The 15261-nt window shown below is 45.3% G+C and overlaps 1 protein-coding gene across 1 annotated transcript in view; it reads left to right on the top strand.

Moving 5' to 3' along the window:
* Positions 1-10398, top strand: part of NEIL2 (nei like DNA glycosylase 2) — a 136212-nt gene extending 125814 nt beyond the window's left edge. The window contains exon 5 of the mRNA XM_069236796.1: positions 8857-10398. Coding sequence (XP_069092897.1) covers positions 8857-9161 — 305 coding nt within the window. The 3' untranslated portion in view covers positions 9162-10398. The remainder of the gene's footprint in view (positions 1-8856) is intronic.
* The last annotated feature ends 4863 nt before the right edge of the window (positions 10399-15261 follow it).

Here is a 15261-nt window from a genome sequence, read left to right as displayed (position 1 = left end):
GGGTGGTTAGCTGCATGAAACTTCTGGCGGAGGCCCAACCCTTCACACACCCTTTTCATCACCTGCCCCACAAAATGACTCCCATTATCTGACCAGACACACCTTGGGACCCCAAACCGTGGGAAGAACTCCTTCAGAAGTACCTTTGCGGTAGTAAGGGCAGTATTATCTTTAGTAGGGTAAGCTTCTACCCACTTACTAAACATACAGACCACAACTCTGACATATTTCAAGTTGTTACACTTTTCCATCTCAATATAATCCATTTGTAGTACTTCAAAGGGATACGTTGGTGGTGAAAAATGCCCAGTGGGGACTGAGGCACCCTTCCCTATGTTATGTTGTAAACAAATCATGCAGGATTGAACCAGTTGGTCAGCTACTCTTCTGATATTTTTATTAGACCAAACCGGATCAAGCAAATTACAGATGCTTTTCGCACTAACGTGTGCAGGACCATGGGCCATAGTCACTACTGGGAGAACGAATGCATCGGGTAACATCCATTTTTCCCTCTGTGACAGATCTGTCCAGCACAGCTTATTTTCTTCTAACTTGGCCTTCCCTTCTTCCCATTCCTTTTTCTCCTGTTCAGTTGCCTCATCCTGTATCTTCCTGACACACTCTACCGTGTTCCCAAATATTTCATGGGGACGAACCTTCTCTGTACTATCTACCACATACATGTGTCCTGTCTTTGCATACGCTGTATCTTTTGCTGTCTGATCGGCTAGGGCGTTGCCCCGTCCAGTTTCATCTGTCACCTTTTTGTGTGCACTACACTTCATGATAGCCATTGTTTTGGGCAATGCCAGGGCAGAAAGTAAGTTAGTTATAAGGGTCCCATGTTGAATATGTGTCCCATGTGAGGTGAGGAATCCTCGTTCTGCCCACAAGCGACCAAAATTGTGTGCTACGCCAAATGCATACTGACTGTCCGTGTAAACATTCACATTAAGTCCTTTACTTAACTCACAGGCTCGTGTTAGAGCTATTAATTCTGCGGCCTGAGCAGAGTTATGTGGTATTCTAGCTGTTTCAACTACAGTAGTAGCTGTTGTAACTGCATAGGCTGCAGAGGTAGTGCCATCGGGTAGCTTGATGCATAAGCCATCTACGTATAATATGCCATCAGGGTCTTTCAGTGGAGTGTCCTGTAAGTCCACTCTCCCTTTTGTTTCATCCTCCGTCTGGAGAATGCAGTCATGTATGTCATCATAAGAATCTTCTGTTTGTTCAGTAATTGGCAATAAAGTGGCAGGATTGAGCGTGTTGCACCTTTTTAATGTTATATGACTAGCTAAAAGTGTCAGTTCATAAGTAGTTAATCGTGCATTAGTAAGATGCTGTGTTTTTGTTTTGTTTAATAGTGCGTCAACAGTGTGTGGGACCAACAGGGTGAGGGGTGAATCCATGACTATCCCGGCCGACTGGCGCACTGCGACCGCTGCAGCGGCTACTGCTCGTAGACAGCTCGGGAATGCACGGGCCACTGGATCCAGTAGGGCCGAAAAATAAGCACAGGGGCGTTGTTTGCCGCCATGCTCTTGGGTTAACACTGATAGTGAACATCCATTTCTCTCGCTCACATATAACTGAAAATCTTTACGATAATCAGGCGTACCCAATACAGGTGCTGTGCAGAGTGTATTTTTCAATTCATCAAAACCAAACTGAAAATCGTCATTCCATTCAATTGTTTCAGGACAATCTTTGTGGGTGAGATGCAAAAACGGTTTTATCAAAAGAGAATAATTAGGAATCCATTGACGACAGAAGGAGGTAATACCTATAAAGGCCCTAACCTCTCTCTGTGTCCTTGGAACCGGTATGTCTCGTATAGCTTGTATTCTCTCAGCCGTCAACGTACGTACCTCCTTAGACAGGAGGTGTCCTAGGTAAATAACCTCCTGTCTACAATATTGCAATTTGGCGAGGGAGACCTTATGGTGATGGTGTGCAAGATGTTTCAATAAGGCTACAGTATCTCTTTTACAATTTTGTTCTGAAGTGGATGCTATTAAAAGGTCATCCACATATTGAACCAGCGTCGAGGAGCAAGGAAAAACAAGGGTATCTAATTGACCCTTGAGGGCCTGGCTAAAAATGCTAGGTGATTCAGTATAGCCTTGTGGAGCGCGACAGAACCGGAAACTGCGACCACCCAGTGAAAACCCAAAGATGTGTCTGCTATCTGGATGAATGGGAATGCTAAAGAATGCATTCTTAAGATCGATAACCGAGAACCAAGTAGCGGAGGCAGGTATCATTGTTAATAATGTTGTAATGTCCGGAACAACAGGGAACTGGGGTATTACAATCTTATTGACCGCCCGTAAATCAATAACAAATCGGAGTCCTGGAGACGAGGTGCCATCAGATAATTTTTTATGAACAGGAAGGACAGGACTGTTACAATCATTACCACACGTTTCTTCAATGACACCCAAATCAATCAACGGGGTCACAATATTTTTGAGTTGTTGTTCAATGTGTTGGGATAATTTGTATTGGGGAAGACGAGGTAATTTGGCATTGGCTTTCAAGCGTATGACATACGGTGGTATGTCCAGACATCCAACATCGTCCTTATGTGTGGCCCATAAAATGTCTGGCAAATCTCGAAGTTCGGGTGGAAGTGGTTTTGACAAAAATTGTGACGTGGAAATATTTGGACCTAAAGTGACATGAACTCCATCCGGAGAGCAATAAATGGTGGCGTACAATTTCTTTAATAGGTCCAAACCCAATAAATTCTCACTACAGGCCGAAGTAAGAATGAGAGGGGAGCTAATGGTGTAAGGACCTATAGCAACATGCAGCGGCTGGGAGACTGGGTTAGCCACCGGAACACCAGAAAAACCCATAGAGACGTTAATATTGCCAGACAGAGGGACCCCTTGGACCTCTTCCTGTTTAACAGAACTTTTGGTGGCCCCAGTATCTACCACAAAATCATGTGGAGTACCGTCTAATTGTACCTCAACGTGAGGGCCATTCTACCTTACAGGAATAGAAACTGGTCCCACCCCCCTCTGTCGAAGGCTGTCCTAGTCAAAGGAGGACCCCTGACCTTCATACGCATCATAGTCATTAAAATATTGACGCTGGGATGAAGCATCAAAATAATTCGGGCGGGGGATACTGTGAGACCGTGAAGGGGCTTGCTGGTGGGGTCTGTCTGCAGGACCAGACCTACCGCGTGGTCTGTTGTCCTGTTGCGGTGGGGGCATGGGGCGGCCTTATTGGGGCAGTCATTCTTCCAGTGGCCTCCTGCTTGCAATAGGCGCACTGATTGTAGGAGAGGGAAGAACGGGGAGGGTGTTGGGACTGCCTTCTGTCATTGGGAGGTCCTTGTGACCTTGATCTGGACTGCTGTTGACGGGGCTGAGGGTGGGCCTGCTGAAATAACACCTTTGTTTTCAACTCCTTCGTTTTTTTCTCGTTCTTTTCTTGTTCTTCTATCTCCCTGTTCTCATAATATTGGGCCATTGTCAGTATTCCAGTGGCAGTAGAGACTGGCCACGTACTTTCACACAATTTCAATTTTCCATTTTTGTCTAGTAATAAGTTGTCCACAAATTTGTCAACAAGTAGTCATGTCTTGGCCGCTGTAATCAGAAAAGACACCCTCAAACCTTGTATAAAAGTCTGAAACACCCTCGTCGTTTTTCTGTTTACAGGCGGCCAATTTATGCTGTGTGGTGCAAGTATGGTCTTCATTAAATCCAAAATACGCAGTGGGAGAGCCAATATTAGTGGGTCTGGTTTCGCTCCCCCAACCCTGTCCCTTTCTGCTAATTGCAATTGGTCCCACGTGCCTCCTAGTTCAGCATGGTCGTGCCTCCGTACTTTTGACCATACTTCCTGCTGGACTACTGCTGCCATTAACATGTCAATATCGGACAACGTCATAGTACAGGATTCAAGAATTTGTTGCAGTTCTTTATAATATCCTGCAGGATTCTTACGGGGGTCAGGTAAGGCCGCTTTTAGGGTATATGTTTCAGATCTTTTCCATGGGGTGTGTACCCACATTTGTTGAAAATGCCCTGCGGTAATAACTTGGCCAGCATTATCCATCACCGGCTCTCACCAAACCGGCGGAACCTCTCTCATGGGAAACATGGATGCCCTTATAGAAGGGCTACATGTCCACAGGCGGTCCCTATATACGAGAAGAGTAACAACATAATCATGTAGACCAGAACCAAACAGCAGTCCAGTAGAGGCGCGTTTTCGGAGGTTCACCCATCCCGCGGGTGCTGAGGAACCATCATCCTCATATTCTTGTATTATAATGTTGCACATAAGGGTAGCTGCATGTAACTAAACTAAACTATCCCATTGTTTCATAGTGTGGACAATGTCCCTGACCCCATAGTCATTCCTTTTAGTCATCCACCTCCGTGTCATTTCTTCAATGACATCTTCTTCTTGTGAATTAGAGAACAAGTGTCCGCGGAGGGTGCGCTTTCGCGGGGTCATGGGACGGGGGGTATGTGTGGTGTCTAAACAGGAGTCAGGGGTGGGCCAAACGGGGTCTAGTCGAGGGGTGGGTACAGTCGGCGGGGTGTATTCTCTATAGGTCTGGTGACCGGAGGGGTGGTGGTGGGTGGCGGAGGGCTCGCCTGAGATCCAACCGGGGTGGCACAATAGGGTCACCTGGTGCAGGTTGAGGATGTAGTGTAGGATATATTGGTGGAGTATATTACGGGGGTTTATCTAACATATCGTTTAAAAGGGGGTCTTCCTCTTGTGGCTTATCCACTACTGTTCTGGAAGGGTAACACTTATCAGTTTGTAAGTAAAGCTTTCGGTCATGTTCTAAGATTTTCTGTTGATGTTCAGCTACGTCAGAGTCCTATACCTTTTCAGTCACCGTCCTGGTCTTATGTCTCTGTAATTCTTTCTCTGCCTTCCTACGTCTTTGGTCTGCTTCTTTCTGCCAAGTCCGTAGTGAATCAAACATCCCTGGTCTACTTTTTGTCACAAACAAACGTTCCTGAAAATAGTCTAATTTATCTTTCTCAAATGTCCCATGAAAAGGCCATTGTAAATCAGGACTACCTTTGGTTCTTTTTCTCCATATATCAGACCAGATAATCGGACCTATGCCATATTTAACATATATATCATGATTCGGAGTCCCAGCCGGAGGAGCGGGTCATGTTTCCTCCAGGTGGGAGTCAGTACTGCAAAGACAACACAATTTCCTAAAACAACTGAATGCTGGCATTCTTCCAGTATTTTTTTTTAAAAAAAAATTCTTACACCAGTGGTTTGAATACTCCAAATGAGTGGCAAATATGCCCTTTGCTTCCTATTTACTTAAATGACAACTGAGGTCAGTCTTACCACTGACGTCGATCTTTGCAAAGAGCGATAGAAACGGTACAATACTCACAGACCTATTTTTAGACAGGAAACTTTTAACTCCCGTCCTTACCTGACACTTCTGTTCTAGTCCGACAGTTGGGGACTCCAGTAGTCCACGGAAAACAGAGACCAGAATTCAGACAGCGCCAGGAGAAGTCGAGCCGGCTGGAAGACACACAGTGGAGATCCCCAGGTCTACGACAGAGAACGAAGCTCAGAATCTGGTGTGGGGCGCCTCCCTTGGAAGTCCAATCTTGAGTCCTCCGTCACCTGGTCGGTCCCCTGGATGCCTGACTCGGGTCCCTGTTCGGGCGCCAACTGAGGAACCAGGAAAGATAGAATCCCCACCCGGGGTCTCTTTCCCAGCGGTGGAGGGACACCCTAGTCCTCAGGGTCAGTTTAGCAGAGAGTACACAAATCAAGCAGAGTCACCAACTGGAGGAATAAAGAGAAGTTTATTACATGGATTATAGTTCGAGCTAATACAGAGTCCCAGGACAGTCAAGTGACTATCCTACGGAGGCTGCCCCTTCACTCTGGGGCACCCAACCTTATACACACACAAAACTGCTTAGTCAGAGGACAACTCCACCCCTAGCGTATTCAAGGTCCTCTGCGGCCTTCAGAATATTTCAGGGATACACGTGTGGTGGGAGAAGGTACAGATGCAGCTGGCAGGAGGTGGCAACGACCTGTACGAACCTGTTCTGGCAGTTACTGATTAAGCACAAACATTTTCGGAACTATGGTTAGAACAAGTAAATTACAGCGATAAGCAGATTGCAGCCCAAGGCTGCGAGCACAAGGTCAATCATCAAAGTTCAGGAGTTTTTTCGTGCACATGGCAACATAATAAAGATAAACAGATGCCTAGCAGCTATGGTGTATGATTAACTTTATGTACATTTTCTCAAGGCAAGGACTTACCTCCACCAAACTTGGACTGAAGAGTCACTGGACTGTGGGAGTCACTTGGACAGAGTTGCTGAGTTCCAGGGACCACGCTCGTCGTGCTGAGAGGGGACCCAGAGGGCCGGTGATGCAGTCTTTTGTTGCCTGCGGTTGCAGGGGGAAGATTCCGTCGACCCACGGGAGATTTCTTCAGAGCTCCTGGTGCAAGAAGGAGGCAGGCTACCCCAAGAGCATGTACCACCTGGAAACAGTCGAGAAAGCCGGCAGGATGAAGCGATACAAGGTTGCTAGTAGTCGTCTGGCTACTTTGTTGCAGTTTTGCAGGCGTCCTGAGCAGTCAGCGGTCGATCCTTTGGCAGAAGGTGAAGAGGGAGATGCAGAGGAACTCTGGTGAGCTCTTGCATTCGTTATCTAAAGAATTCCCCAAAGCAGAGACCCTAAAGCCAGGAAAGGAGGTTTGGCTACCTAGGAAGGAGGATTGGCTACTAAGAGAGGTAAGAGCCTATCAGAAGGAGTCTCTGGCGTCACCTGCTAGCCCTGGCCACTCAGAGCAGTCCAGTGTGCCAGCACACCTCTGAATCCAAGATGGCAGAGGTCTGGGACACACTGGAGGAGCTCTGGGCACCTCCTCTGTCCAGTTTCGCACTAGAGCAGGTCTGGGGGATCCCTGAACCGGTGTAGACTGGCTTATGCAGAGATGGGCACCAACTGTGCCCATCAAAGCATTTCCGGAGGCTGGGGGAGGCTACTCCTCCCCAGCCCTGACACCTATTTCCAAAGGGAGAGGGTGTAACACCCTCGCTCAGAGGAAGTCCTTTGTTCTCCGTTCCTGGGCCAGGCCTGCCTGGACCCCAGGAGGGCAGAAACCTGTCTGAGGGGTTGGCAGCAGCTGCAGTGAAAACCCCGGAAAGGCAGTTTGGCAGTACCCGGGTTCTGTGCTAGAGACCCCGGGCGATCATGGAATTGTCACCCCAATGCCACAATGGCATTGGGGTGACAATTCCATGATCTTAGACATATTACATGGCCATCTTCGGAGTTACCATTGTGACGCTGTACATAGGTAGTGACCTATGTACAGTGCACTCGTGTGATGGTGTCCCCGCACTCACAAAGTCCGGGGAATTTGCCCTTAACGATGTGGGGGCACCTTGGCTAGTGCCAGGGTGCCCTCACACTAAGTAACTTTGCACCCAACCTTCACTAGGTGAAGGTTAGACATATAGGTGACTTAAAAGTTACTTAAGTGTAGTGGTAAATGGCTGTGAAATAACGTGGACGTTATTTCACTCAGGCTGCACTGGCAGGCCTGTGTAAGAATTGTCAGATCTCCCTATGGGTGGCAAAAGAAATGCTGCAGCCCATAGCGATCTCCTGGAACCCAATACCCTGGGTACCTCAGTACCATATACTAGGGAATTATATGGGTGTACCAGTATGCCAATGTGGATTGGTGAAATTGGTCACTAGCCTGTTCGTGACAATTAGGAAAGCAGAGAGAGCATAACCACTGAGGTTCTGGTTAGCAGAGCCTCAGTGAGACAGTTAGGCATCACACAGGGAACACATACATATAGGCCACAAACTTATGAGCACTGGGGTCCTGGCTAGCAGGGTCCCAGTGACACATAACAAACATACTGACAACATAGGGTTTTCACTATGAGCACTGGGCCCTGGCTAGCAGGATCCCAGTGAGACAGTGAAAACACCCTGACATATACTCACAAACAGGCCAAAAGTGGGGGTAACAAGGCTAGAAAGAGGCTACTTTCTCACAATGAGTACTCACTAAAAGCTTCTTTCTGCCTTCAAATTACTTTTAGTTCTCACTGGACACCAGAGGTGAAAAGTTGAAACAAATTTATATATCTGTTTGGTTTTTATGGGGTCTTTAATTTGGTGGAGTTTGCAATTGCAAAGCAGTGAATAAGAATGCATAGTTTTTTATGATTGGCAGTAACCTTTTCTAATCACACAGACTAAACTTGTGAGTCGTAGACAGATGGGTATGTGTGTCTCATTAAGCAGATGTCGGGCGGCTAGGAGACTGCTTGGTTAGCAAGCATTCAGTGGCCAATACTTGTCTAGTGAAGTACCCTGCGTCTCCCACGTGGATGATCAGGAGAGGTTGCAAAATGCCTCAAGTGGCCAAGCTTTGGAAACTGTTGTCTTGCTTTGCAATGTAACATGCAGATGTTTAATGTCCCTAGATAGCCTCCACAGACTGCCTATTGCCCATTCATGTCAGAAGGCAATGCAGCAGCCTAGCTCATCAATATTCATGAGTTGGACTTTGTATATTCCATTGCTGTGCAACAATGTTGGACAGTTTTGTCCAGTGTTGCCTAATTACATCTTGTACTTAGTTACAACGCAATGGATTCGTTATGCCGCGTTTTCCTGCCTAGTGAATCCTATGCTTTTGAACATTCGTCCCTAAAGGATTAAAAATTAACTAGAGAAGCAAAACTAATATTTATCAAGAACCATAAATCCTATGCAGTTGAATTTGACACCTATTTCTTACTTTAACTGCTCACCATTATGAATTGTTTGTTTCAGGGAACATCATAAAAAATGAAATCCTGTTCTTAGCTGGGATCCACCCCCTAACACCAGGATCGCTTCTGGGCCCCAAGACTCTGGAGACGATCGTGGATCACGCCATCCGTTTCACCTCTGACTGGCTGCATAACAAGCTGCAAGGAATCAGAATGCATCACCAGATTTACTTGAAGGACATTTGTCCACTGGGTCACCTGGTGATGAAGGACAACTTTGGGCCCCCGGGAGGCTTACAGAGGCCTACCTGGTGGTGTCCTGAGTGCCAGCCTCAAATTCCTATCAATCAGGTTGAGAGCGCTTGAGTCCAGCTGAAGAGCTGGTGTGAATATTTTGCATCTTTTCTTTTGTTAGCAATGACAGGGTTCGTGGTTTTTCGGAGAACAGAATGTGATTTTCTTTTTTTTTTTTTTTGGAGTCAAGATATGGTGGGAACAGTGAGGAACAGATATCGCCTGCACATGCTGGTAGCACAAAAATGCCATGATTGTGATAAGGTCTTAAAGCTGAGGCAGAAAACGGAACATTTTTTATCGTCCAGCTATTACACTAGGGCATACCATTTGTGGTGCTTTGTGCGACACTAGTTTTGTTGTGAAATAGATGTTCCTCATTGGCCGACTGAAAGTTTCCAACCACAAGGACCATGCCTGATTGTTTTTTTTTTGTTTTGTTTTTTAGGTTGCTTGATTTTCAAACTATAGTTAAAAATAAGCAGTGCTTATATACTGTTTAGGTGCATTGCATTATGTGAACTGTAATCCCTGGATAGATTTTATTTTATCTTGAACAAAATGCTGCAGCACATTGCAAGAAGGTTATGGTGTACTGAAAATGATCTGTGACAAAGACACTGACTCCAGCACAAAGTAAAACGCCACCTGGGATGTATGAATTTACTCGACAGAGTAGATCGCATGTTTGGGTCCAGATTACAGACCGTTGCATCGGGCCAGTGCAATTTTGTACCACTCCTCCCAATGCAAAATGGCGTCTGGGGTCGTATCACGAACAGGTGCGCTGGCTCAGAGTTAACTCATGAACTTCAGATGGCGCAGCTCAGAAACAGAGAAGCTACAGTGCTCACTGTTTACGACTTGTGCTTTCTGCGGTTCATGAATGAACTCGGACAAATTTCAGGTTCTGTGTATGTGCTTTAGACACTGCAAGTGCATGACACATGCGTTCGGCTTTGCGTTGCGCACAGCTGTTTGAGACAGCCCTTCCACTGTTCAATCACTGCAAAATTTAATGCACAATTCTGCTACTGCAAACAGTTTTCACATGCAATTTGGTCCTTACCACATGAGTGCTAGTGCACCTCCTGTTTGATAAAATACCCAGATAATAAAAATAATTTGGCATAGAGAAACATTCAGTTCTTGATTTAAACACACCACGAATTCTAAGGAATTTATCTTTTTCGCTAGTGTATGTAACACATATGAACCTCAAAGGGAGAGAGGTATCAGTTCCGATATTTTGTTGATGTAAACAGAATGTTGGTGACGCCCATTGTTGTTGTGAATTGAAGAAAATAAAGGTTTCATGCAGGACAGTGTCTTTACAATATTGTCAGCTTTGTTAATACCATCACTGCTGCTGCACAGGAATTTATTGGTAGGCATTGCTACTCATTCCAGCCCACTGCCTTGACTCCTGACCTCTGCTTTTGTGCTTTGCCTGGACCAAGTAATAGCTCTGGAAACACATCTATTCATTAACCCCTTCCCTGCCAGGCCTTTTCCCCCTCAGGTGCCAAGCCTTTTTTTTGCTATTTGGGGTACTTCGCGCTTATGCCCTCGTAACGTTTTCTACACATAAGCTACCCATGCCAAATTTCCATCTTTTTTTTCCCCAACATCCTAGGGATTCTAGAGGTACCCAGACTTTGTGGGTTGCCCTGAAGGAGACCAACAAATTAGCCAAAATACAGCAAAAATGTCATTAAAAACAAAAATGAAGAAAAAGGGCTGCAGAAGAAGGCTTGTGTTTTTTTTCCCTGAAAATGGCATCAACAAAGGGTTTGTGGTGGTAAAATCACCAGCTTTCAGGAACAGGCAGAGTTGAATTAGAAAACCCAATTTTCAACACAATTTTGACATTTTACTGGGACATACCCCATTTTTACTATTGTTTGTGCTTTCAGCTTCCTTCCAGTTAGTGACAGAAATGGGTGAGAAACCAGGAAAGCTAAACATTTCTGAAAAGTAGACAAAATTCTGAATTCAGCAAGGGGTCATTCGTGTAGATCCTACAAGTTTTTCCTACATAAAACAACAGCTGAATAAAATATTTTTGAAATTGAGGTGAAAAAAACAGCCATTTTTCTTTACATTTTACTCAGTAGCTTTTTCCTGTGATGTCAGATTTTTTAAAGCAATATACCGCTACGTCTGCTGGACTCTTCTGGTTGCGGGGATATATAAGGCTTGTAGGTCCATCAAGAATCCTAGGTACCCAGGGCCAATAAATGAGCTGCACCTTGCAATGGGTTTTCATTCTATACCGTGTATACAGCAATTCATTTGCTGAAATATAAAAAGTGAAAAATAGGTATCAAGAAAAGTTTTGTATTTCCAAAATGGGCACAAGATAAGGTGTTGAGAAGCAGTGGTTATTTGCACATCTCTGAATTCCGGGGTGCCCATACTACCATGTGAATTACAAGGTATTTCTCAAATAGACGTCTTTTTTACAAACGGTCTTACATTTGGAAGGAAAAAATGTAGAGATAGACAAAGGGTAATAACACTTGTTTTGCCATTCTGTGTTCCCCCAAGTCTCCCGATAAAAATGGCACCTCGTTTTCGTGGTTAGGCCTACTGCTCGCGACAGGAAACACAAAATGGACACATCACATTTTTACATTGAAATCTGACTTGTTTTTTGCAAAGTGCCTAGCTGTGGATTTTGGCCTGTAGCTCAGACGCACCTAGGGAAACCTAGCAAACCTGCATATTTTTGAAAACTAGACACCTAGGGGAATCCAAGATGGGGTGTCTTGTGGGGCTCTGACCAGGTTCTGTTACCCAGAATCCTTTGCAAACTTTAAAATGTGTCCAAAAATAAAAAATTTCCTCTCATGTCGGTGACAGAAAGTTCTGGAATCTGAGAGCAGCCACAAATTTTCCTTCCACCCAGCGTTCCCCCAAGTCTCCCGATAAAAATGGTACCTCACTTGTGTGGGTGGCCCAGGTGCCTGCAACAGAAAAATGCCAAAAACCTGTGTAGATTGAGGGGATAGCACAGTGACTTGATAAGCACATATTTTTCTTTTATACATCTTTTAGGCTGACTCTGCTTTGGGGACCCACACAAGTGAGGTATCATTTTACTTGGGAGACTGAGGGGAACGCTGGGTGGTAATCTGTGGCGCAGCAGTGATCGTACAAAGAAAAGTGAGGAAAATATGCTTTTTTAAGCAAATTTTGAGGTTTGCAGAGGAGTCTGTGTAAGAAATGTTGGGGGATCCAGGCAAGCAACACCTCCTTGGACTCCTTGGGCTGTCTGTTTTTATAACATGTCTGGGTTTGGTAGGTTTCCCTGGATGAAGGCCGCACCCGTGACCAAAAACATAGGTGCCCCCCCCCCCCAAACACAGGTAGTTTTGCAATAGATCATTTTGATGTGTCCACCTACTCATGTGATGTTCCAAACACTAAAATTGCGAAAATAAATGAACTTTGGTTATGTTAAAAAGAACCCTCACCCACCAACCAAGTTGGTCGCATGCTTCATCACCAGGGTCCCATCCGAGACACCTAGCGTGTCACAGCTGTGCTGCGACGCCTGATTACAGCGGAGCAGGTTGTGTCATTTTTACCACACATACTGGTTGGATTTGGCACGAGGGTGAGTGATGGTTCAGTGGATCAAATTTTATTAACAAGAGATTTCACAAAAATGAAATGCACTGTTAATAACTGAAAGGTGAAAAAACTGAACCAGTGACTCACAGCTCGTGAGCTGTAAAGCCACAACAAGGCACCAACCGCTTTACAGTCCATTCACACACCTTCCATACATGACATGCACAAGACCATTCACGCCGCCAGTCACGGGCCCAGCTCGTTACAACACTTGCATCGACAGCGCCACTTAAGGGCCCATCACTTTCATACGCCCACATCCTTGATACAGCAATCACACCAGCTGATGAGTGTGTGGACTGGCATTTGGCTGTCACCGCCAGCCAAGCACCACCCCACTCACACTGCCAGCCAAGCGCCGTCCCACTCACACTGCCAGCCAAGCACCACCCCACTCACACCGCCAGCCAAGCACCACCCCACGCACACCGCCATCACTTTCTTTGTTTGTTTTTAAACAACAAAGAAACCACTAATTATAAATAAGTACAAAACTACAGACACAAAAGCTCTAACTAAATACATGACAGTAATGCCAACCTTGAAACTGAACATATAAAAATATAAAACAGCAGTTTACGCTCACGGAATTTCCCAATAATTCTTCTGTGTGTGGTAGCTCCTGAAACAGCCACCCACACACAGCCCAGGCTTTGAAGGTCAATCAGGGCAGTACGTCCTACTCGCCTTCCTGATACCTCTTCGAGCACAGACTCTACATCTCTTAGCAGGAAAGTTTTTATTTTTTTGGCCGTGGGAGGAATGTGCTCAGCAAAGTGACGATCTTTCAGTATAGCCACATCCTCCACCACTGCTTCTCTAGGAGCTCTTGCCTGTTCCATCACAACAAGGCTCGCTATGATACTCCTGAAATTTCACAAATATCATCCTTAACTCTGGTGAACTATCCTTGAAGACAACAAAAGCATTAAAAGTTGCCAATTGTAACAGGTCAACCACTATTTTCTTATACCAAACATAAGACTTTCGAGCAGCAGTGTAAGGTTCTAACCTCTGATCTACTCTATCAACTCCACCTATGTGCTTATTATAGTCTAAATGCACACAGGTTTGCGCACTTCAGGAACTTGACCCCAAACAGCCACAGGTGAAGTACTGTCATCATGGATGGTAGTTAGCATGAACACATCCCTCCTGTCTACAAATTTCAGAGCTAGCAGCTCATCATTCCGCAAGGCACTGGACTGTGTCTTCTCAATTTTTTTACAGACAAGCTCTCTTGGGTAGCCTTTCCGATTAGAGCGGATTGTGCCACAAGCAACAGTGTCCACTCTGAACAACTGAACTCCAGTGTAGATGTAAATGGTGACCTTTGTTAAACAGTCGTCTATCAAGTTCCCACACAATTTTCTCAGTAACTCCAAAAGTGGGTGGACAACCATGGGGGTCAATATTGGAATCCCTACCAGTGTAGACCCAGAAATTATAAACATATCCTGTACTACTTTCAGACAGCATATACAATTTAATTCCATACCGTGCCCTCTTGCTAGGAATGTACTGCCTAAAAACCAAACGACCCTTGAACAGGACCAAAGACTCATCTACAGATATTTCTTTGCCCGGAGCATAGATCTCTGAAAACCGATCTACCCAAATGATCAAGGACAGGTCTAATCTCAAAAAGACGGTCCGAATCAGAGTGATCTTGTGGCAAGGCTGAAGCATTATCTACAAAATGCAACATCCGAAGAAAAAGCTCATACTGGTTACGACTCATGATGGCAGGAAATATAGCAGTTGCCATCAAGGGACTAGTAGACCAATATAAAGACAGTGGTGGCTTCCTTATCAACCCCATCAAAAAAGTTAAACCCAAGAACTTTTTCAACTCTTCCAGATTTGTGGGAATCCACCAGCTAGCTCTAGAGTGTGGCCTAAGTCTGGCAGTGTTGTCCCTCAAATACTGCTCTGCATACAAATTAGTCTGCTCAACAATCTCTTCCAAAAATATATTGTCCAACTCAAAAAAGTTGACGGGCAAAAGGTTTTTCGTATTAACTCGACACCCTGGGAAACCAGTAAACGCCAGCAACTGTGGCTGCTCCATGTTTGGTGCAACCCACGTGTCAGGGCTTCCAATGGGAAGCCATTCAGCCGCTGGCTCCTGCATCATTGGCACATCAGTGTCCTCCTCTAAAACAGGTCCTTCATCAGCACTGTGAGTAGCTTCATCATCAGATGATTCCTCTCTGACAGCAAATTCACTTCCAAAATCTTGCACTTCCTCCTCTGCCTCAGATGCAGAGTCAGTCTCATAATCATGGTCAGAAGACGACTCAAAAAGCACACCAACAACCTGCTGAGCGGTCATCCTACGGCTAGCCATGATCCTTCCTACAAAAATTAACTGGACAAATGCACCACCAACAATCAGCACTGTGTAAGATAAGTAACAAACAAAGTAGCTCTATCACTAACAGTTATAACCTCAAAAACTACACCGCTCACTTGCCTGAAAAAGCTTGACTCACCAGCAACTACTCTGCACAGCCACAGCAATCACAAATGA

This window comes from Pleurodeles waltl, chromosome 5 (genome assembly GCF_031143425.1).
Source record: "Pleurodeles waltl isolate 20211129_DDA chromosome 5, aPleWal1.hap1.20221129, whole genome shotgun sequence".
NCBI classification, from domain to species: Eukaryota; Metazoa; Chordata; class Amphibia; order Caudata; family Salamandridae; genus Pleurodeles; species Pleurodeles waltl.
The sequence above is the reverse complement of the archived record's forward strand: the minus strand, read 5'-3'. Positions and strand labels throughout refer to the sequence as shown.